The sequence below is a fragment of the Pelodiscus sinensis genome, chromosome 2 (assembly GCF_049634645.1).
Source record: "Pelodiscus sinensis isolate JC-2024 chromosome 2, ASM4963464v1, whole genome shotgun sequence".
Classification (NCBI taxonomy): domain Eukaryota; kingdom Metazoa; phylum Chordata; order Testudines; family Trionychidae; genus Pelodiscus; species Pelodiscus sinensis.
In genome coordinates this window covers 65,226,080-65,250,577 of record NC_134712.1, presented here as the reverse complement: position 1 = coordinate 65,250,577, position 24,498 = coordinate 65,226,080, and the positions used below count along the sequence as shown (strand labels likewise).

The following is a 24,498-nucleotide window of genomic DNA, read 5'->3' as shown; positions in this document are numbered from 1 at the left end:
ACACAGACTTTTTAAACTTTTCAGTTTTTTAAAATTATGGACATTTTATCAAGAATAAAATAAACCATTAATCGCTCAGGGTGAAATGCTTTCCTCCTCTGCCACCAGGGGAAAGGAACAAAGATTAATCCATCGAGGTAAGCAGAGGGGCACAGAAGAAGAAGAGCACTGGTTTGACAATATTGTCCTTGTTTCCCATAGAAATCCATCCATTGGTGCTTCATTGTCTTGGGGACGTGAAGTGTGGTGGCAGGCAGAGAAAGCCACATTGTCTGCAGCATCATTTCTCCCAACTCCCCTCCAGTTCTCAGAGTAAATAATATTTTGACCACATCAGAGTAGAGAGTGACAACTGGAGACAGTATGGGTATGTCTACACTAGCTCGTTAGTTCGAGCTAGGTAGGATAATTAGGGCAAGTGGAGTTGCAAATGAAGCCCAGGATTTAAATATCCCAGGCTTCATTTGCATGTCCCCCTTAGTCCGAAAAGATCCTAATTCGAACTACCGTTACTCCTTATTCCACTCCTAATTAGAACTAACGAGCTAGTGTAGACGTACCCTATGGGATTATGACTGCTTCAGGTCTCCGAGTGCCATTTAGGTCTAATGGCCATGTGGAGATACAGAGAGGAGATTCAGGTAGCCCTGGGCTCTGCAGCTCTCCTGAAATCTACAGGATGCAGATCATCTCTGAGGGTGGCCAACACAGCTCAGCATCCTTATTCCCACTATTGAGAGCAAGACCATATGGAAAATTCAGGAGTCCCAATTCATGGAGTTTCAAGTAATTTATATGGGAAAAATCCTACCAGGGAGTTATTTGCCTTATTGCTTGAAGTCAAATAATGAAAAGCTGGCCCCAAAGGCATAACACCCATCAATTTAAGCAGCGCTAGGATTTCACCAAAATCTTCCTCTTTAGGATTAGCGGTAACAGACATATTAAGACGAAGTGCAAGTTAAGTGCCTGGAGCCAGTAGCATCAATCTTAGTGAGGATGTGTGTAGATTTGTTACTCAATTTTTTTGAATCTTTTCAAATGTATTTGTTGTCTTGCTCATTTCTAATCCTCAAGCGCTGATGATAATACCCCATTCCTGGTATAATTCATTGTTATATTCATTAAAAAGTCCAGAAAGGGTTATTTTAAAATATTCTTTATGTTAGTTTTCTTTTGTTTCCTGCCAATGTTGCCAAACAAGTCATGTCATGTGATCACAGTGCAACATTCATTTATTTATTGCATTCTCGGATAAGTAATATTTCTCCTGTGGAGGAGAAGAAAACTCTCAATCTCTGAGAGTTACAGTCATCAGTAAGAAATCTCTAAGGCCCTAAATCTAGATGGTGTTGCATGTCTCCGGTGATTTGCTGAGCCCTCTGCATTCTCATTCAAATCAGAAACTTCAGACTGTGTAGGTAGAGCTTATCGTTGTTACCGAAGTACAATAAATTAATAATATTGTTTGTTTCAATCAGATGACTGGTTCTTGGAAAAAATTGTTATAAAAGAAGAAAGTTACCCTTTTGCCACTCACATCTTTGCTCACAATAACTGGATCCGCAAACACTCAAAGAAAGATTTTACAGAGCTAGTCATTCCACTTAAAGGTAGTACTAGCAATATGTTTTTTGGTTATACAAATTAGTGTTTCATGGTTAAGAACTTTTGAGCGCATTACAATTTATAAATTATTATAATGTTGTCTGTTGACTTTTACATATATATGTATTCTGAATATGTATTTCTTTTAAATATAGAAATTACCATGACATCTGATCCAGTTAAATACTTTGACACTAAAAGCAGAGGACGATGGCAAATGTGGGTGTACTGTACTCACGTACCAGAGAAAGTTCTTAATATTCAAGTTGTTGTGTTTGGAACAAAAGGGAAATCAGCTTCACAGAAGGTCCAGAATCTGAAAAATAACCCTTTTTTGGTTAGTTTCTTTTTATTATGTTTTATACCAATCCTAACAATGTGTAACTTGGAAAGGTACTTTGTGTTTTCTATGTGCCAGATTGCGCGCACGTATTTTTTTATTGTTCAGAGTTGATATTTTGACATCTCCTATGCACCAAGAAAACAGGAAGAAAAACCAGATATTATTGGATAACAGAAATATGGTATAATAGTAGTCATGACTGGAGTACAGGTATTGAAGGCTATGTGCTGCTCTGGAAAGACAGAAATAAAGGTATAGGTGAAGTAACATTGTATTTTAATGATGAGGTGAATTGTAAAGACAGCAGTGATAAAATTGATAAAACAGATTCTGTTTGGGTCAAAATCACTTTGGAGAAGAAAGCTAACAAAAGCTCCATTGAGATAGTGGTTGGAGTTGGAGTCCTGCTACAGACCCTTAAGATACAATATGGGTATGGATAGAGACCTATTTAATATCTTAAATGAAATAAATACCACTGGAAATTATATCATCCTGGGATACTTTAATTTCACAAATAGAGATTGGAGGACAAATACTACTAATAATGGTAGGGGTCAATATTCCTGGATGTGATAACTGATAGATTCCTTCATCAAATGATTGCTGAACCAACAAAGGTGATGACATATTGGATTTGGTATTGGTAAGTAGTGAGGACCTCCTATAAAAACTGGTCATAGAGGACAACCTTGGTTTCATGATCATGAGACAATTCAGTTTAAACTTCATGGGAGGCTAAACAAAAATAGGAGTGCAAGTACAGTTCTTGATTTCATAAGAGCAAACCTTAAAAAATTAAGGGAATTAGTTAGGAAAGTGGACTGGACTGAAGAACTCAAGGATTTGACCATGGAGATCTATTTTAAGTCAAAGTTGCAGAAGCTACGTGAAGCCTGCATCCCAAGAAAAATAAATAAATTGTAGGGAGGAGTTGCAAGCCAAACTGGATAGCCAGGTATCTCAAACAGGTTATTAAGAGAAAGTAGATCATGGGCAGTGGGTGAACCCAGGATTGTGGGAGGCAAGTGTCCAGCTCCATCCCTTCTGCCTGAGACTCTACACCAACTGCCAAAGGCCTCCCTGGGAGCCAAGCTCCCACTTCAGGGGCAGGCCAAATCCCGTCGCCCCAGTGGGAGGTGTTTGGCCTAAGCCTTCCCCAGCTCCAGGAGCAGAAGAGGTGCCCAGCCCCAGCCTCAGTTGGGATGAAGCCCAGGCAGTCCCAGGAGATTGGGGGAGCCAGCCTGTGTGGTGGTAGGCCTGGGAACAAAGTGTGAGCAGGGCCAGCTGGGCAATTTGGGAATGCAGGAAGGCATTGCCTACCTCTGCATCTTATACCCATGGCGCAGGCAACCCGCAATGAATGGAAGATGGGAACAATCAGCAAGGAAAACTTCTTCTGGAGATCAGAAAGTGCAGGAGTAAGTGAAAACTGACAAAATCCAAGCAGAGTGTGAAGTGTGAAGGAAATTAAAACCGATAGTAAAACGTTCTATAGGTATATAAACAAAAAGAAAGCAAGGGAATAAGTGGGATTGCTAGACACTGAAAATGGGGTGTAGATTAAAGAAAACATAGCCATGACCTAATACTTAAAAGAATACTTTGCCTCATTTTTAATAAGAGTAATAAGCTAAGGGATAGTTGCAGAGTGACTAAGAGAAATGAAGGTATGGAAGTAGAAATTACGACATCCAAGGTAGAAGTCAAAATTAAATGGCTTTAATGGGACTAAATTTGGGGACCTGGATAATTTTATCAAAGAATATTAGACATAAGAACAGCCATACTGGGTCAGACCAAAGGTCCATCCAGCCCAGTATTCTGTCTGCCAAATGTGGCCAATTGAAAGGAACTGGCACATGAAATTGCAAACCCAGTAGCAGTGATTACAAATGAATCCATAAACTCATTGGTCATACTCTCTGACTAATTGCTAGTACAATACGTGTATTTAAGAAAGGGAAATAAAGTGATCCAGGAAAGTACAGGCCCATTACTTTGACCTCAGGTATATGCAAGGGCTTGGAACAAATTTTGAAAGAGAAAGTAGTTAAAGGTATAATGATAATTGGAATAAAATACAATGAAGTTTTACAAAAGGTGGATCTTACCAGACCAACCTGTATTCTTATTTTGAGAAGAAAAAGTAAATGCAATAGATCTAATTTACTTGGATTTCAATAAGCCATTTGACCCATGGAAAATTGCTAGTGTGACAGACCCAGACTATCCATCTGCCATTCTCTGGTGGAGGGAATATATCCTGGAGCTTGGGTAAACAGCTTTCTCTTCCCTGAGTAAAAGAAGGCCAAAGTTTAAGTCCAGCATAATTAGGCAGGCATCTGGCATCAATTGGAACTTGCTAGAAGCCATAGGCTAATTAAACACTTGCAGCCACTTTAAAAGGTCTCCCCCCAGGCAAGGAAAGGGGGAAGGAAAAGAGCCAAGGATAGGAAGTAGGGTTGCCAAGTATCCGGTATTGGACCAGACAGCTTCTGCAGCTTCTGTCCAGTAAAAAACCCGGAAAATACCGGACATTTAAAATGTCCGGTATTTTCTGTTTTTCTCAGGGCTCAGCTTGCTGTCTCCCCAGCAGCACCTGGTAACAAGTTTTTGGCTTTTTTTTTTTTTTTTTTTTTTTTTTGTGCTCAACAATTTTTTTTTCTGTTTGGTATTTTTGTGAAGCTATCAGGCAACTCTAATAGGAAGAAGGAAGTGCTATGTGGGGGAGCTGTGTGGGTGTGAGCAGAGGACTGATGAGCAGGTATCAAATTGGGGAAGTGGACCAGGAAAAAGCTGCCAGATTGCAAGAGGCAGTAACCCTGCTTGTTGCCGCTGCCTTAGGGTGCCTGGGCTAGAACCCAGAGGAGTGGGTGGACCTGGGTTCCTCCCAACCTCCCTCACATTATCTCAAAATCTACCTTGAAAAGAGAGATCAAGACTCCAGAACTCCTAACTTATGGACTAGTCTGTGATGTGTACGGCTCACTAGGCTGTGGTTCTAAACCTGCCTCTAGTAAAAAGAAAGAGGCTATGTGGCAGGCCGCAGTGTGCCTCTGAGGCCAACACTATTGGCCAGTAGTGCGAGACCCACAGTGACTAACCGGAGCTTTGCCACACTAGTTAAATTGGAGAAGCTGGGGATCAACATAAGAAATGAAAGGTGTATAAGGAATTGATTAATGGTTAGACTACAGTCAGTCATACTGAAAGATGAATTGTCTGGCTGGAGGGAGTTTACTTCTACAGTTCCTCGGGGATCGGTCTTGGGACCAATCTAATTTAGCATTTTATTAATGACCTTGACAAAAAGTAGGAGTGTATTAATAAAATTCACAGATAACACAAAGTCAGGATGTTTTGCCAACATAGAAGAGGACTCAGACTAGAACAGGGTTTCCCAACCTATGGTCGGGACCCAAATATGGGTCGCCATTACATTTCAAAAGTGTCTCTCCAGGTGGCTCTGTCCTCCCTTCTCCCCGTTTTGAATTGCTTTGGGTCACCAAGTCTTCCTGAATTTTCAAAATGGGTCCCCATCTGGAAAAGGCTGGGAACCGCTGTACTAAAAGAACTGAAGGGCCTTGAATATTAGAGTAATCAAAATGGGAAGAAATTCAATAGTATAAATTGCAAAGTTATATTCTTAGGGATTAAAAATGAGATTTTTTTTTGCTATAAACTTGGGAATTATTAATTGAAAGTGACAGAGGATAAGACAGATCTGGCTGCGTTGTTTGATCACAAGCTGACTATGAGCTGCCAGTGTGATGCAGCAATGAAAAAGGCTAATGAAATTCTAGGATGCATTGGGCGAGGTATTTCCCAATAGAGGTAGGGAAGTATTATACAAGGCACTGATGTGACCTCCTCTAGGGTACTTCACACGGTTCTGTTCTCCCATGTTCAAGAAAGATGAATTCAAACTGGAACTGGTGCAGAGAACTGTTGGATAATCAGAGGAATGGAAAACTTACCTGAGAAGAGAAGACTCAAGGAGCTTAGCTTGTTTAGCCTAAACCAAAAAAGTCAGAGTGGGAAACATGATCAGTCTCTATGAATACATCAGAGGGATAAATACTAGTGAGGGTGAGGAGCTGTGAAAGTTGCATGCCAATGTGAACACAAGAACAGCTGGATACAAATCGGCCCTCAACAAGTTTAGGCTTGAAATTAGATAAAGGTTTCTAATCATCAGAGGAGTGAAGTTCTGGAACAGCCTTCCAAGGGGATCAGTAGGGGCATAAAATACAACTGGCCTCAATACTGAGCTTGATAAGTTTATGGAGGAGATAATAGGATGAGATTGTTTACACAGGCATGTGACCTATCGACAATGCTAGTAAAAAAAATGCCCAATATCTGGCGATAGGGCACTAGAGGGGTGGGCTATTAATTTCTATAGAGGATTCTTTCTCAGGTGTCTGGCTGGTAGGTCTTGCAGACATGGTCAGGGTCCAACTCATCTGTATTTGGGGTCAGGAAGAAATTTCTCCCCCCAGATAAGATTGGCAGAGACCCTGAGGTTTATTGTCTTCCTCAGCAACATGCAGTACCCCACCCCTCACTTGCTAATTTAAACTAGAGTAAATGGTGGGTGTTTATTGGTCTATTACAGAGGAGGGTGAGAGAGATTGTGTGGCTTGCAATCTGCAGGAGGTCAGATTAGATGATCGTGATGTCCTCTGATCATCCTAGCAGTTCTCTGAATCAGTTCCAGTATGAATTCATCTTTCTTGAACATGGGAGACCAGAACTGCTCAAAGAGTTTGAGTACTTTGGGATGTTCCAGAGATTCTTATAGGGACTAACACATATCACTGCTGCAATGTCACTAATTCAAATGAGAAAAAGCAAGGTAATAAGCAGTTAAAACATTCAACTCCTCATCTATTTCTCAATTTTAGCTAATCCCTTTTAACCACCCACAGCCTGCATATCTTTACATTCAGCCTGAACAACCAATGGGCTGCCTTAATTTCAACCACAAGTGTCAATTTAAAAATAAGCACTTAAACATATGTACATTTCAGTTCTCCAATTTCTATATACAATTATGTAGCAACTTTCCAAACAATTGCTAGAATATAGATTACATTTTCACTTAAGCTTTTTTCATAAACGTGAAGGAAAAATAGATGCCAACATCCACCATTTGTAATCTGACACAATCTTATTTACCAACACCAAAGGAACCACTACCCAGCTCTGTACAATATAATGTGTGGAAGCCACCACCAATACAATCTTGATTATCGAAACACATACAAATATAACCAATAAACATAGTCAGAGTTCAAGGGTGACTGGTGGAGCAGGGAATGAAGGTAAGTAAGGTTGAGATGAGGAAATGATAAAAGGAACATAGCGCGGTAGTTTACTGGTTTAGTGGTGATCTTCCTTGCTTTTTACAGTTTTGGGTGGGCAATACTTTAACTTAAAAAGTTAATGAAGTTTTTTTTTTGAGGAAGATGCACACTGCACTGTATGAGTTCAGATTCATTTTCTGATTTGCCATTGGATTTTGTCCACCCTAACATGCATGTTTTCTTGATCAGCATTCTCTTTTGGGTCACTCATTTTTCAAAATGAATTAGAGAAATAAAACACATAAAAATGTGCTTTATGTCACCAAAATAATTGTGTAAGGTGTGTATACTTCAGCTAACTTTTTATTATTATTATTTCACAGTTGACTGTTGATGATATTGGCTCTGTAACAAAAGTTTCCTTTGTGTTATCTGGCCCAAGTTTAGAAAGAGGAATTAAACTTCACAAGGTATTTCACATAAATTACATTTTTTCTGGATGCTTCTTGCTTAATAACAATAGAAAAATACCTATCAGAAGTGCATTACCTTATACAATGTAGATCATTTCTTTGTAATGCAAGAATACTGTTGATTAGGTTGTGTCAGAAAGAGAAGTTGAAATTCTGGCTCCATAAAAGTCAAAATTTTGCCATTGAATTCAGTGGAGCCAAAATCCACCCTCCATCCCCACAGAATATAGTAAATCAATTGCTATTTGCTGAGTCCTATACTTAGTGAGTACATCAATATTACAAAATCCACTATTCTCCATTGGTGCATAATTTTAGCAGCTATAGAGGCCCTTCATGAAAAAAATGACTGAGGTCTGATCGGTGTGTCCCCAATTCAGAAAAGCATCAAGCCAATGTATAAATCAATCTCTATTGAGGGTAATAGGTGCACAAGTGGCAATAGTTCAAATTTTAAAATTTCCTAAAAGTCTCTTCAAAAACGCACCAAGCATAGATTATTTCAATTTAAAGGGAAAAAATAGACTCGTGAACAACGAAAATGTCAGATTATAATGAAGGCTCAACATAATCTTTACTATAATAATTAATGCCAAAGGAATAGGATGAGTTTTTCAAAAAAAAAGTGTTAAATGCCCAATTCTTATTGAAGAGAATTGACGTTTAAGAAGTGGATAAAACTGAAGTGAATTAAGGCTATGTCAGTTCTGAATGAGTGTTCAGACCAGGGTTTAAAGCAGTTTAAATAATCCACTTTAAATTCCCCCCTTAATTAATTTGGATTAATTTTCCTGAATGTCCCACGTTCAGCCTACACTACAAAGTTAGGCCAACATAAAATATGTCTTATGTCAACCTAGTTGTACATGTGTCTACACTTAAGCTAGCCTCCCACTGATGTAAGTGCCCCATTACAGCACTGCAGTACCATCACCTGCTCAAGTGGTGTAGGGTTGTGGTTGATGTATTAAGGTCAATGCACAGCAAGTGTATTCTGCACCTGCTGAGCCAGCAACAGAATCTTTCTTTGATGCTCTTGAGATGGCTGATGTAGAGTTTCATGAATCAAGGGGAAAAGAAGTAGGGTGAGTGCCCCAGGATTACTACTGGTATTTCAACATATATTGCCAATTGTAATCTGCTGTCAGGAAAGAATCCTTGCTTACAGATTCTGAAAAAGTTCTGTGATCTTAAAGATGCGAATGTCATGCACCGTCCCTAACCAGCCAACGTTGATGTTGATGAAGTGTCCCTAGTGATCTACCAATTCTTGGTGCACTTTGTGACAAGGTGATCTGGTACCAGAATAGTGAGATGCTTGCCATCTATTGTTCCACCACATTTTGGAAACCCCACTGCTTCAAATCTATCCACTATGTCCTGCACATTGCTGAGAATAACAGACGTATGTAGCAGGAGATGGTTAACTTCCCTGCATATTTGCATGACAATGCACCCCACAGTGGATTTTTTATCTCCAAAATGTTTTCCACAGACCAGTCATAATACATCCTTGCAAGTTTCTACAGTGCAATTGCTATTCATGTCTCTGCTGTCAGTGCAGTTCTCATTTTTGCTGTCTATGCTCTGGTGGGTTGGAGCAAGCTTGGCACACAGCTCTAGAAATATGGTTTTGCACATCCCAGAGTTTGGAAACCATACTCATTATCCCAAATCTGCATTATGATGTGATTCCATCCATCACCGCTCATTTATCAGACCAGGAATCGGCACACTACCATGTGCAGCTACTCCATAAATGCTACCAATACTTTTGAATTTGTTCTTGCTGCGTACAACATTCATCTGTCTTCCAAGGTGTCATCGTGTTCCCTAGTCATCCATCCAATCGTTCTTGTGGAGGATCATGCAATGCTTATGACAGTAGTGCAGAGCTATGCTGACTTCAGGCTTCTCTCAGAGATGGTGGATAGCAAAGAGGGATGTGGGTGTGTGTGGAACTTGCAATCTGGGAAGTTGACTGCTGTCACCTATGCATCATTTGTTCCTTCGCCAATGTTTGCATTGCCAAACATTTCCAACAGACAGTGCACTGGATGATAGCGTGTTGCACACTGGGATACCTACACATGGTGCACCACATTATACTCAAACACAAGCACTCTTGGTGCTCAGCACCAACACAAGGAGTCAAGTATGCACACACACAAGCGATATACTGTGGCAGCTTTATGACAATGTAACTTACGTTAACCAAAGTTTGTAATGTAGACATGCCCCCAAAGTAGATAAATCCTTGTAGTGTAGCTATGACTCCTTACTTGCCTAATTCCCATAGAAGTCCTGATGACTTTCAAAGGAGGCTGAACACCTAACCCCTATAAACGCCTTTGAAAATCCCAGCTATAATGTATGCAATATCAGCATCAAGCATCAGATGAACCAAAGGCAGAAGAAATATAAACAGTTAATGTACAAATATGTTGACTCACTACAGGGATATTAATACTTCCCTACCTCACAAGGATGTTGTGAGGATAAATATATTAAATAGGGGGAAGCACTTTGAGACCTACTGATGAAAAGCACTTGAAAAGGTCAGTAATAGTCGCAACGGAACATCTCCCTTAATGCCATTGGACAAATATATATATACAGATAGGCCTGCTGTAGCTTAACAGTTTCTAGAAATCCTGAAACAGCAGTTTCTAGTATCTGGATTTAGGCCCTGATCTTTCATATGGATTCATTCAGAGGGTCTTTATGTCTCTACGAAACCTCATTAAAGTGTTTATTTAGGATCACCCAGTTACATGATTTGCAGTAGCTATTTCTCATCATGATAAACTAGGCATTATTTATACATAAAATATTTTGTATTAATTTATTTTAAATGACTGGCAGAAATATCAATTTTTATTGGAGGGTAATATGAAAATATTTCATAAAAATGTGATAATTCTCTTCTTCTGCCTGCAGCTTCGGCTAAAAGACCTAGACACTAAGCAAGAACTGGGCTTTTACAGTGCAGACCAGTGGCTTTTTAAAGAAGATGGGTCAGAGACTGTCACAGAACTAGCAGCAGTCAGACCAGACAAGACACCACTCCGGGGTATGCTGCTGAACCAAGGCACAAGCAAAAAATGTTTTCTAAAGTGAATCAATTAGAATAAACATAATGATGGGAAAGATTATAAAATATTTTAGAAAAGTCATTCCCAGTTGCTTTTGACATCCTTGATTAAAGTACTTGTGTGAAAAGCTGGATTTTTAACAAAGCCTAAGAAGGCTTAACAATGGTTAACTGTTGTCCTCTTTGAAGCAAATACCATGTATTTATTTAATGTTTCCACTACATCAAAAGCCAAGTCGAACACTGAGAATATAGAGGGCCACACTAGTGCAATCCCGGTGAAATAATTGGCACTATGTCAACTTATGTCACTTGGGGACCTGGTTCCTTTAATTTAAAATACATGCTAAAATGATGATTGAAAACTGCATGGACAAACAAAAGATTGAGAGTTTTACATTTAAGGACAAAAGTCTGAAATTCTGGCCAATATGTGTCTCAATATGTTTATATTTGGATTGTCATCCAATCGATGTGCTGTAGGAATAGAAATACACACAGAATTTAATAACAAGTAGTCCTGTGGCACCTTAGAGTCTAACAAAAATATATAGGATCATGAACTTTCATGGATGAATCCCACTTCATCAGATGTGTTGCATCTCATCTGATGGAAGTGGGTTTTGCCCACAAAAGCTCATGATTTTATGTATTTTGGTTAGTCTCTGAGGGTACATCTACACGGCATGCTTGTTTTGAAATAAGCTATTCCATAATAGTTATTACAGAATAGCTTATTTCAAAATAAGCATGCCGTGTAGATGCTTATTTTGCTTATTAAAAACCAAAATAGCTATTACGGAATAGCTTATTTTGAAATAGCACATCTATACTACAGGGAAACCTCAAAATTAGTCCAAGGCAGGCTTCCCTAATGTAGACATACTATCTTGATTTAGAGCCCTGGGAGGAATAACTTAGAATGGCCATGGTGAGGGCTATTTTGAAGTAGCAGTGGAGCATCTACACACAACTTATTGCAAAAGAGCTATTTTGGAATAGGTACTATTCCTCATAGAATGAGGTTTACAGATTTCAATATAAGCCATCCGTTATTTCGAAATTATTTTGAAATAACGGAATGGCTGTGTAAATGCTCAAATACCTCTATTTATCTCGAAATACCTCTAGTTATCTTGAAATAACGGTGTAGTATAGGCACATCCTGAGGTACCACATGATCACTTGTTTTTAATATGAGTGTTATTTTAAAACTCGGTTTTAAGTGTATTTTATACAGTATTTAAAAGGAGAAAAAGTCTCATTCCTTAAACATTATGAACAAAAGTCTACTCCATCCAAACATTAAAGGTTGTTTCTTCTCCTATTCAGTTCAAAGCTGGACAGGACGTAAAATTAGATGTTTGGAGTATACTACAGTATTCAGATCTACCCAGAAGTAATACATACTTGGTTAAAAAATGTTCTTGTTATACTGCCTAATGGAAAAATCATGCCAGATGATAATTATTGTCTGTAGTGAATAATATTAATGCTTATCAATGTAAATAGTTGAACTCCTTCCCCAGACCAAATTAATTGGTAGTGGCATACATTAGCTAACTGATAGGTTAATACTGAATGCAGCTAGAACAATAAGTGGAATATTTTTGTTGTTAATATTGTGTTTTTCTTTCATAAAATGTTGCTATAGTGAGCAAGTTCCAACTGGAATTGAGGTCTGTATTCATTATAAAGAGAATTTGGGCCTGATTCCAAACCTATTGAAGATAGTGAGTAGCTTTCAACTCACTTTAGTGGGCATTGAAACAGTCTTTCAATAACTAAGGGATTTTTTCTTCTGAATATGAACATGAGCTCTGACATTCATTCGTAAAGAACATCTAGGTTAACATTTTTAACACTGTAACATGCAATTGAGAAGTATTTACCAAGCTGAATTATTTGGATGGAAAATGTGATACACACTAATATCATAATAATTCACAGTAGTCAGGGTCAAGGGAAGATTTTATTAGGGAGTGATGAGCAATGGCAGGCTTTTAAAGAACTGGGAAAGATAGGATCAATTAATATTCATTTTATCCTATAACCTTTCAGTTTATTTGCATACTTGGCATAGATTTTTATTAACAGTTTATTTATTTATTTTTCACTGTAGAAGTTCTTTACTCAGTCAGTGTTCACACGGGAATATTACCTGCATCAGGAACAGATACAGATGTCTTTATCACAATATTTGGAGAGAATGGAGACACCAGCAAAAGAAAACTTAGGCATTCAAGGTCACATGCAAGTTTTGAAAGAGGTCAGGTTAGTATGGATTTTCTTTCTTTCTTTCGTTCTTTAGATTCAGTACAAGTTTGAGGTGTAAATCAGTATTGTGGTGTACGTAGGAATTTGTCAGTCTGTTCCGAAATCTAAAGACACAGCAAGAACTTTAGTAAAGATACTATGTTGAGCCCAGCAGAAGTTACAAATCAATGCCAGTCACATGCTAACAGCAGATATTTTAGATCCACATGCATGCCAGTTTAAGAATAATGCCAGTAATAGCGAGCAGTTTAAAACCATGAATTTCTAGTAAAATATGACAACAGCTGAAGATGAACCATAGGTAGGAGGCTGGGATTCTCCCCTAACAATTAACATATCTATACTAGGTGCTATCCAATATTTAGAAACCACTTAACTGAGATGTGTTCATTATGTGTTAGTTTAGTTAGGGCCATTAAAGTCTTATCTATGCTAAGAAAATGCATCATGTCAGAAAAAATATTAACATGTTTTAACTAACACAATATAAAATATTGTTGTTACCAAGAGAAAAAGTTAATTACCTGATCTTTATGAAACTCATGCAAGATGGGTGAGGTCCCAGAGGACAATAGAAGGGCAAAAATAGTACATACATTTACAAAGAAGAACAAGGAAGAGCTGGAGCAAAATGCAGGACAATGTAGCACTTTAAAGACTAACAAGATGGTTTATTAGATGATGAGCTTTCGTGGGCCAGACCCACTTCCTCAGATCAAATAGTGGAAGAAAGTAGTCACAACCATATATACCAAAGGATACAATTAAAAAAATGAACAAATATGAAAAGGACAAATCACATTGCAGAACAGGAGGGGGATGCGGGGGGGGGGGGGGGGAGGAAGGAAGGTAAGTGTCTGTGAATTGATGATATTAGAGGTAGGGAGAGTGGGATGTTTGTGAGTTAATGGTATTAGAGGTGAACCCTTTTTGGAAAGTGTCGAATTTTAACATGAATGACAGTTCAGAGGATTCCCTTTCAAGTGCAGATGTAAAAGGTCTTTGAAGCAGAATGCAGGTGGTTAAGTCATTGAGAGAGTGTCCTTTCTGGCTAAAATGGCAAGAAACTGTTTTTTCTTTGTGATCTTGTCTGATATCTGTTTTGTGGGCATTAATCCTTTGGCAAAGTGTCTGAGATGTTTGTCCAATGTACATAGCAGACGGGCACTTTCGGCACATGATAGCATAGATTATATTTCTGGATGCGCAGGAATATGTGTTCTTGATCTTATAACTCACTTGGTTAGGTCCAATAATGGTATCAGCAGAATGAATATGTGGACAAAGCTGGCAACGGGGTTTGTTGCAAGGGAAGGTACCAGGGTTGGTATTAGTGTGGTATGTCCTGTGGTGATTGGTAAGAATCATCTTGAGGTTAGGTGGTTGTCTATAGGAGACTATGGGTCTGTCTCCCAGAGCCTCTTTGAGTATGGTATCCTGTTCCAGTATAGGCTGTAGTTTATTGATAATGTGTTGGACAGGTTTAAGTTGGGGGTTGTAGGTGATGACAAGTGGTGTTCTATTGTTGGTTTTCTTGGGTCTGTCTTGAAGTAGATGGTTTCTAGGTATTCGTCTGGCTCTTTTAATTTGCTTTTTTATTTCTCTGGGTGGGTAGTTGAGGTTTATAAATGCTTGGTAGAGATCCTGAAGCTTCTGGTCTCTGTCAGTGGGATTAGAGCAGATGCAGTTGTATCGAAGGGCTTGGCTATAGACGATGGATCGTGTGGTGTGTTCTGGATGGGAGCTGGAAGCATGTAGGTAACTGTATGAGTCGGTGGGTTTTCTGTAGAGAGTGGTGTCTAATTTTCCATTGTTGATTTGTACTGTGGTGTCCAGGAAGTGGATCTCTCATGTAGAATGGTCCAGGCTGAGGTTGATGGTGGGGTGTAGGTTGTTGAAATCTCTGTGGAATATCTCCAGTGTTTCTTGGCCATGCGTCCAGATCATAAAGATGTCATCGATGTACCGTAGGTAGAGGAGGGGTGAAAGGGGACAGGAGTTGAGGAAATGTTGTTCTAGGTCAGCCATAAAGATGTTAGCATACTGTGGGGCCATGCGTGTACCCATGGCTGTGCCGCTGATCTGGAGGTATAAGTTGTTCTCAAACTGGAAATAATTGTGGGTGAGAACAAAGTTACATAGGTCTGCTATCAGGTTGGCAGTAGTGTCCTCTGGGATAGTGTTTCTAATTGCTTGTAATCCGTCTTCATGTGGGATGTTGGTATATAGAGCTTCTACATCCATGGTGGCAAGGATGGTATTATTGGGGAGGTTATTGATGTTTTGTAGTTTCCTTAGGAGTTATAAACCAGTGAACCTGACATTAATAACTGGAAAGACACTGGCACAAATTATTAAACAATCAGTTCATAAGCACCTGAAGGTAATAGTGTTATAAGAAATAGCACAGACCACAGATCATAGAACAAATCATGCCAAACCAACCTAACTTTCTTCTTTGTCAGGCTTATTGAATGAAGGGAAATGGTACATATGACATATCTTGATTTTAGAAGGACTTTGGATACAGTCCCACATACATTTTCATAAAAAAACTAGGGAAATGTGGCCTAGATGAAATTACTATAAAGGTACAAACCTGAAAGATCCTGCATTTGAACAATTTCTGGGTGAATTTCTGCCTCTTGAAAGTTTCTAAGAATTTGCAACAATTAACCTGGAGGAAAGCCTCAACTGCAAAAAAAGAACTAGGTATGTTCATGGACTATCAATGGCTATTGGCCAAAATAGTCAGGGACACAACCCCATAGTCTGGATGTCCCTAAACCTCTGATTGTCAGAAGTTAGGACAGGATGATGGAATGGATGACTTGATAGTTGCCTTGTTCTGTTCATTCCCTCTAGGACTGGCCACTGTCAGAAGACAGGATATTGAGTTAGATGGACCTTCATCTGACCCAGTATGGCCATTCTTGTGTTCTTATTTACATGTACTTGGAGAGATCAGACAAAGTGGTTCCCTCAAGCTCTGATTTTTAATTTGCAATAGTCAGGGTCAAGGAAAGGTTTTATTAGGGAGTGAGCAGTGGCAGGCTTTAAAGAACTGGGGAAGATACGGTGAAAAGCTGTTAATAAGAATGCCTGCTATGTAGGACATGAAGTTGGAGTGACAGGCAAAGCTGGCTGGAACTTGAAATTTATACTCTATAGAAAATTCTGACATTTAGAAAGAACTCTCAACTCCAGCTTTAGGGGCTCCTATTGGGCTACACCTGTGAAGTTGGGGGCAACCTGGGGAGTCTCCAGGTACTGGAGTCTCTATTGGGATTTGGAGAGCTAAGATGCCCCAAGAGTCCTGGCTCCAGTTGGGACGTAGCAGTGCCAGCATCCAGCTGTGATGCAAGGACTCAAGAAACCAGAAAAGCCCCATCTCAAAGCAGCAAGCTGGGGTTCTCAGGGTTTCCAGGCCCTTCTACAGAGCCAGGAGCCCATACATTGAAAACTCCTGTTGGGTTGTCACCTCTGAGGGTCAAAAAACCAGGACATGAGGTCAGGACTAAAAGAGAGGGGGTGGGGTCAGTGCTGATTGCTCACTACACATCCTGAAAGTTCTACCATTTAAAATGGCAATACACTGAGGGCAGAACACTGAGCCATCAATGGGCCAAGCACACCCAGGCCTGGCCTTGCTTTATGGGTCCTCTATACTCATTCCCCCCAGCGCGCCCAACAACCAAGGCATGATGAGAATATCTGGGTTTCCTCATCCCCCACCTCCCTGAAGCAGTGCCCTGCTCCAACTAGGGATGTTTGATGCCATTTAATTTAATAATCATGTAAGCACACCAAAATTAATCAATTACATGATTGTTCAGTTGTCCCTGGGGGCAGGGCCAGCAACCAATGACCTTCTGGCCCCACTCCTGGGGAGCCCCCTGCCACCTCACGCTGCTGTCTTGGATGCAGTAGGTGTACGATGGCAGGCAGGAGCCGGACTGTGAGAGGCTCCTGCCTGCCACCCAGTGCTGCTGCCTCTGATACAACATCAGGGGTGCTAGCAGAGGCAGCAGCTCAGGATGCCAGCAGTCCCTGTATTTAGAGGCCTGAGCTCCTTGCAGACAGAAGCTGCGCCAGCATCCTATGGAGCAGCCCCTGTCTGTGAGTGGCCCAAGCTCCCTGCAGACAGGGGCTGCTCCAGCATCCTGCCTCCCCACCACACACTGCTGCCTCTGATGCGGGGTGGAGGGAGGCAGCTCTGCAAAGCCAGTGCTCAAGGAGAGCTAGCATTTAAGCCAGCTCCTACCACCCCCCCCCCATAGCTGCCTCTGTGGCTCCCCTCACGTAATGGCTCCGGCTTAACCTCCGCACTCCTGTCTCTGATAGAGAGGCAGCAGCACAGTAGGTAAGCAGCTCCTCAGGAGCCAATATCCATGGGGAGCTGGCTTCCCACGTGTACTGGTTCCTGCCTGCCCCACCCCACCTTCTGTATTGCTGCCTCTCTATTAGAGGCAGCAGTGTGGAGAGAAGCAGGTGGCTCTGTGGAATCCAGTGCTCATGGAGAGCTGGCTTAAAAGCTGGCTCTCCCCCCCCCCCCCCCCTCCGGGCATCAACTCATGCCTCCAACCTTGATGCCTCTAATACATAGGCAGCAATGGGTGTGTGTGTGTGTGTAGTCATTTGGATCAATCCATGAGCCTAGGCTTATGGGTTAATCATTTAAACGACTATATGCTAACATGCCTAGCCCCAACCATCCCACTCTGAGGTGGGACATGCTCCCTTCCGCTCCCAGGGCACAGATTCAGCAAACCAAGGGTGACCCCTTGTAAGGAGAGGGAAGTGAAAAAAACAGGGACTTTTAATATCTTATTAAGGTTTCTAGATTTCCTGGGATGGCTTCCTCAAAAAAAGAGACAATTGTGTGAAATCATGGACAGGAGGCAATTGCTGAGTTTTGTCAGAACATTTCTGACCAGTTCTAGTGACAGGTCAGAGCAAAAAGAGGTATAAAGAGAACAGGAAGTTTTCTGAAAGGACAGGATTATATCACCTATGTCCTTGGAAAAGGTGGGATTGAGAGGAGTAGAAGGGGAAATTACAAAAGTGTTGATGGCAAACTAGAGCAATAATAGAGAAAAGGAAAGAAAGAAGTGAATTCACCATACTTGGCTGACTAAAAGGCAATGCTGGGCAAGCTGAGTAGATGAGTGGAGAAGAGAATGGTTTGAAAGATGCAGCAAGGATGCACCATTGGAAATGAAGACTGAAGAACAGTCATTTGTAAAATACAAAGGAATTAAATGAGCTACCAATAACAAATTTCTTTTATAACTGCATGCTAAAATAAGTTAAATGAATTGAATTAAACTGCAGAAAGTAAAGCTAGTTTATATTTACGTAAGTAATTATCTTTCTAGCTAACTGATCTCACTAGTTTAATGGGTTAAATGAGTGGGAAATTATCATTTTGCCTAGCTCAAACTGAATCTAAATAAGGCAAACTAATTTAAATAAAATGATTTTGGTTTTCATCAATTACACTTCCAATGAAGTGTATAATACAGATCTGAATGTCTTTATGCAGGAAAAAAATAAAATAACAAAAAAAGAAGGATAATGGCATAAGACAAAAGTATATTCTTGGTAATGCTGAGGAAGCGGGTAATTTAGAGCATTTTGATGAGAATTCATTTATTAACAATGGGTGATTGTGACCACTGTTGTCTAATGACTATGAATTATTGCCACAAAGAATGAAGATAATGATAGGCCTCCAGCTGAAAAGAGTTAGCAGTGAAGTAACATGAATAATACCAGCACAGGCTAGTTTCTATAAGTTAAGGGTCATATACATTGTCAAGAAAATGAATTTTGTCTTGATATGGCAAAAAAAAATATTAAAATATGATTTAATGCTCCCATAAAGTTATTTATATGTTCACCTCAACTCCTATTTTAGGCCTCTTATGCATTACACTAAGGGCTGTACTTTGCCATGGTAACTGTTTGGAGAAGATCAAGGATATGTCGAGGCAAAATTAGCAAAAGTCCTAAAAAGTGTGGTAGGAATAACAATTGATGTTTCCTCTTTCTGAGCACATTGTAGGGAATAATCCCCACTCATAGGAATATGTATTAGCAGGACTAATTGTGTTAAAAAAAATCATTCCCTGTAATGTTTTCTGGACTTCTTGTGTTACCCTGCCTAGTGGTACAGTGATTGGCAACAAGTAAAATGATAGCGTCTGCTTCTACTATCCATCTGTTTTTTTAATGACACCCACACACATGCCCATATATCCACCCTCCCACACACATTTTCTCACAGAACACATTCATGCTCTTTCTTGCATTATTTAATTCATCCCATCATGCACTTATGAAGCTACCATTTAGTTTTTGTTTACTGGTAGCTGTAGCAATATTTTAACAGATATCCATATACACCTAGAAAACCCACCACTTTTCATATGCCTGCTTGAACAGCCTTAGTTAGCATGGGTGGTGGGAAAACCACCAGTTCAGAGAGGCTAGCCTCTAGCCCGGCCCACTCCTTCCAGCTAAATACCATCCCCTTCTGCACAGAGCCCAGATGTCCCCCCTCTGCAGCTGCCAGACTCTCCTAACCCCAGAGCACTGAGCAAGTGCATGATCCTCTGAGGACAGGGCAGTATGCAGTCCTGCCAGTCCTTGAGTACTGGGCCAGTGCATGGTGTGTGGCACCCAGTCCTAGAGCACTGAGCAGTAAGTGACACACCAGAGCACTGGGTGTGTGGACAGAATGCAGACCCTCCCTCAGCCCTGGAGTGATGGGGAGTGCACGGTCTCCCTAGTCCTGAAGCGCTGGGCAGTTTGGTCTCAGTCCTGGCTCCAACCCGCACTGGCTAGCCCCAGCTACCCCAAATTCTAGACACTCTAGCCCCAGAACCTACAGGTTTCCCTTTCCAGAAGAGGAGCAGCCTGCTGCCAACTAGCAACACGAGGAGGCCTCTTGACTGAGCATAGGTGGGCCACAGAGGGCAGTTTGGGTAGGCACAGCCTTTTCCTGCCTATTAGTTTCACTGCCCATGTTAGTTATACTTTCTGCTGTTTGTATCATCATTTGTTTGCATAGTCACAAAAACATCATTATTTCTGTCCGGTGTTGTAGTAATGTGTCGTCTTCTCCCTTCTGGAAACTAAGGAGACTTAACGTCTACAAGACTTTGAAACTTTTTAAGACTCAAATGCCCCATTTAAGATAAAGTTCTCTTTAATTAGTGTGTCCTGGTACTGGCCTCTGACAGTCCTTTAGCCTCTATGAGTTCCATTTAGATGGTATTGGGAAAGTTGATCAGGAATGGGAGGACTGGGTCTTTTGCAACCTAATTAGCTTCCTTCTTTCTCTCCACCCAAGAAGATAGTTCCCCAGAGGGAGGGTCTCTAGTGACAGATTCTCTGTTCCTTGCAACCTGGTGGTGGATCTCTGGGTAGGGACTGAGAAAATATACATACTCAAGGACCCAAGTATTTCCTTTATAATGAGACCTCCAGATTTCAATATCAGCCTGTTATGCATATTCAATCTTGTATTGGGCCCCCAGAAAAACCAAATGATTTAATATCGCAAGGAATCCATTTTACCTAATGCAATCTTGGGAAATATTAATTAATTGTTATTAATTATGTGCATTTCACTGTGACTTGGTTTCTCATCAGGTTAATAGCTTCAGTGTGAGAGCTGCTGACCTCGGAATGTTAATCAAAGTGCTAGTTGAACACAATAGTATTGGTTATGGAGCTGGATGGTACTTGGACCAAATAACCCTACATGAATCAGATGAGAGTGATTGCCAATATGTATTCTCATGCCAGCAATGGTTAGACAGTGGAGTTGGTGATGGACGGCTGGAACGAGAGATGAGACTTCTTGGAAAAGTAAGAAATGAGAGATTGGCAGGAAATATTCAAGGTGAGATATGAAATCCTCAAAACACATTCAAACTTCTAATTTGATTGTATTTTATGTTTATTTTCCCAGGATGGGTCAATTGAGATTTAATATGCAATATGGATAGACACTAATATACGTTTATGCTGAATAGCTTCTTTTATACAAATGTGTCCCCAGTACTGTACAGAACCTGTAAATAGTTATAATGTTAAAAGAAAAAAGAGCACAAAGAGGGAGTTTAAGAAATATATGCTAAGCAGCAAATATGTTTTCAAATGAAATTTGAAAATAGATGTTGAGTTGATGAGAAAGAAAGAGGATAGATTGTTCCATATGTTGGGAAATGCAGAGCAGAAGGCTCTTGCAATACTGTCATGTGGAGAAACATGAAATATTTCTTTTAGAACATAATGTTAGTTTTACCATATGTTTACATGTTTTCCATTGGCTTTGCTGTTATTTGCATTGTATTTTCATTTAAAAAATCTGTATGTGGTTCCAGTTCTCAATGGTACTTAGCTTAGGGGTCAATGGAACCCAGAATTCTATTCAGAATTTGAAATGAACAGAAGATGAAACTTCAAGAAACAATTTGGACACTGAAAACATTTTAAGCCTTTAACCTTTTGTCATTGTACCACTGTACTTGGCTTTGTCCCATAATCTCTTTTAGAAAGAAGTAAAGTATTGATTTGGATCCATTTATGGTATCAGAATCACAAATGACAGACAAGACTCTGTGCTCAGACCTAAGCAAGCTGGACACCAAAATTGCTTCCCAAAACTGCAATGTTTTAACAAAACTTCAATTACTTTATATACATGCTGTGACTTACGGCTGTTCCTTTTTATGCTGGGTATTTTGTGTATATTAGCTGTTTTTGTTATAGACACAGGAAGCAAAATATACATCCTTCAGTTTGTGCTGCATGTCCTTGATACAGTAGGCAGTTTCTGTTATAATTTAAGGGAACATTGGAATATCAGAAAAATGTTGCTGCAGCAAAAGAAACTCAGAAGAGGTTGGAGATATGACTGTAGGTCCAGTAGTGACAAACACTGACCTCCCAAACCTCAGTGTATCCATCAATCTAGAGTTGCCATTTTTAACATAAGAAGAATCTGCTTTCTTGCTGATGGAATATAACTCCCCCCTTCCTCCAAATCCAGACTGAGAATTTTCATTAGTTCCCAAGGTCCATGACTAGTAACATTCAGTATTTCAGTAACCATACAGTCTCAAAACAACATTCCATCTGCCAATAGAGATATAGGAAATTTTCATTTAACTCTCATTCACTTTTCATTGCTATCTTTGGATTAATTTATTCCCAGCTTTCACAAAGTTGGCTGTGTCAGCCTTAAACTTTCTCTCACTAAAGCTTATACATTTGAACTCATGGGAGCAGATCCTCAGGTGGAATAATTGGTCTAGCATATAAAGATCTAAATTAAAAAAATAATTGAATCATACGCAGTAGGGGGCCAGTCCAGGTGACAAAAAGCTCTTCAAAAGTTATGATTACTGTCATAGAAATTGTTGCCATGATAAACAGCAGGTCCACTGATGGAGGGTGGGGAACAGCAAAAGGGGAAGTTATCCCAGAACCTGATAATTCAGAGGGGCCCAGGACTCCTAACCACCACCGCCTGCTAGTGTGTCAGTGGTGACAGCCAGAGCCCTAGACCCTTTAAATGGCCATTGGAGCGCCACACTGTGCACTCTGAATAGCAATTAGGCAGGGGTGGGCAAAAGGGCCTCCACGAGCCAGATCTGGCCTACCATGCAGGTGGATTTGGCCCACAGAAGCCCTGCTGATCCCCCGCCCCCAGGCCAGTGAAAAAGGCTTTGGGCACTCCCCCGCCCCCAGACCTTAATTGGCCTGGGGGTGGGGGAGCATGCAAAACCTCCTCCCACCCTGCCAGGAGCACGTAGAGCTTGGAAGCACTGCGCGCTGCTTGCAGAGAGGGGGGGAGAGCAGAGGATGCTTCGCAAGCTCCCCCGCCCCCAGGCCAATCAGGACCCGGGGGTGGGAGAGCTGTGAGAAGCTTCCTTTGCCCTGCCACAGCCCTGCGAGGAGCCCACAATACTTCAAAGTGCCACGTGCTCCTTGCAGGGTGGGAGGAGGCTTCCTATGCTCCCCTATCCCCAGGCCCTGATTGGCCTGGGGGTGGGGGAGCATGCCAAGCCTCTTCCAGAGCATGGGTGCCTAGTGGAAAGGGAGGGCAAAGGGGTTCCCCCACCTCCAGACCAATCATGGTCTGGGGGTTTGGTAGCCCCACCCCTTCCTGTTTAGGCCCTGCCCCTTCTGGGGTAGCCTGGGGCTACTTCAAAAATATTTGAAGTGGCCCCCAGGCAAAAATTGTTGCCCACCCCAGCACTAAGGGCTGGCGGCAGGGGGGAGCTACACACCAAGCAGCATGAGGGTTGCCTAGAGGCTGACATCATGTGCTCCAGGCAGTGCTCAGGTCTGGCTGCCCTGACTTCACCCCTTTGCACCTGAGACCCCCACACTTTGCCCACCTTGCTGTTGGTTCCCCTGTACAGCCTTAAACCTGAACCCCTCAATGCACTCGGCTAGCATGTGATGTCTCATTAATGTCATAGGGATGCACTTTGGGGTCTTCATTATAAAATTAAACAAGTTAAATTTAAACCTAATGTTGGTGTCTTATATTAGAATAAAATGTAGTGTTAATTTTAAACCTTTGGTGTCTCATCTTGCATTTCCTCTGCACCCAAAACTGATGTTCATTTCAGTGGAAGTTTTGCATGTGTTTGACTATCCCTTTGATTTGCAAAGTAAGTTCTATTCTTTTTCAATATCCAGAGTAATCTTCTAGTTCCTTTATATCTCTTGCTTCAGCTATTGTTTTAATTGTTTTCTATGGGCTCAATTCAGAAAAGCATATGCTCAGCTCCACCACTGTTTAGGACTGTACTTAAGCATAAGTATAACTTTATGTTAAGCACATAATTATACGCTGATCTGAATCCAGACAATTTCCTGACTAGGGGGTCATAATTGGTATTCTCAATATGAACAGCACATCTTTTAAAATCTGATCAGTGGAATTGCTGAACCCCAAAGACCATGATTTCTTCAAATGAGAGACTAACTAATATGACCAATGTGAGGAAGAAGGACTTGATGTCCTGTGGTGACCTAAATAAAAATGTCAAATGTGGAGTCAAGGGGTGTTTCTCAGTGATCTCTGGTAAATGAAAGTACCTAACAAATGTCAAGAGTCTAGCTAGTTTCAATGGGTACTTGAACAGCTGAATTCCAGTGAAAAAGATTGATAATTGGCAACCTCTGGCAGAAAGGTTGAGGCTCTAATCTAGGATTTCTGTGTTTACTCAGCAAATGATAATGAATGAGTTAAACAAATTTCAAGATTCTAGTTCAATGGGAAAATGAAAGTCACTTGTTAGTCATTCACTCACTCACTGTGTTAAAAGCATCTGTAGTAAATTGGATATTAAGTACAGTTAA

General features: G+C 40.7%; 1 protein-coding gene across 6 annotated transcripts in view; it reads left to right on the top strand.

Moving 5' to 3' along the window:
• Positions 1–24,498, top strand: part of RP1 (RP1 axonemal microtubule associated) — a 334,459-nt gene that overhangs the window by 256,110 nt on the left and 53,851 nt on the right. For all 6 annotated transcript variants that reach the window (XM_075920698.1, XM_075920699.1, XM_075920700.1 and 3 more), the window contains 6 exons: positions 1,482–1,613; positions 1,764–1,945; positions 7,647–7,733; positions 10,677–10,809; positions 12,953–13,104; positions 20,767–21,019. In XM_075920698.1, coding sequence (XP_075776813.1) covers positions 1,482–1,613; positions 1,764–1,945; positions 7,647–7,733; positions 10,677–10,809; positions 12,953–13,104; positions 20,767–21,019 — 939 coding nt within the window. The remainder of the gene's footprint in view (positions 1–1,481; positions 1,614–1,763; positions 1,946–7,646; positions 7,734–10,676; positions 10,810–12,952; positions 13,105–20,766; positions 21,020–24,498) is intronic.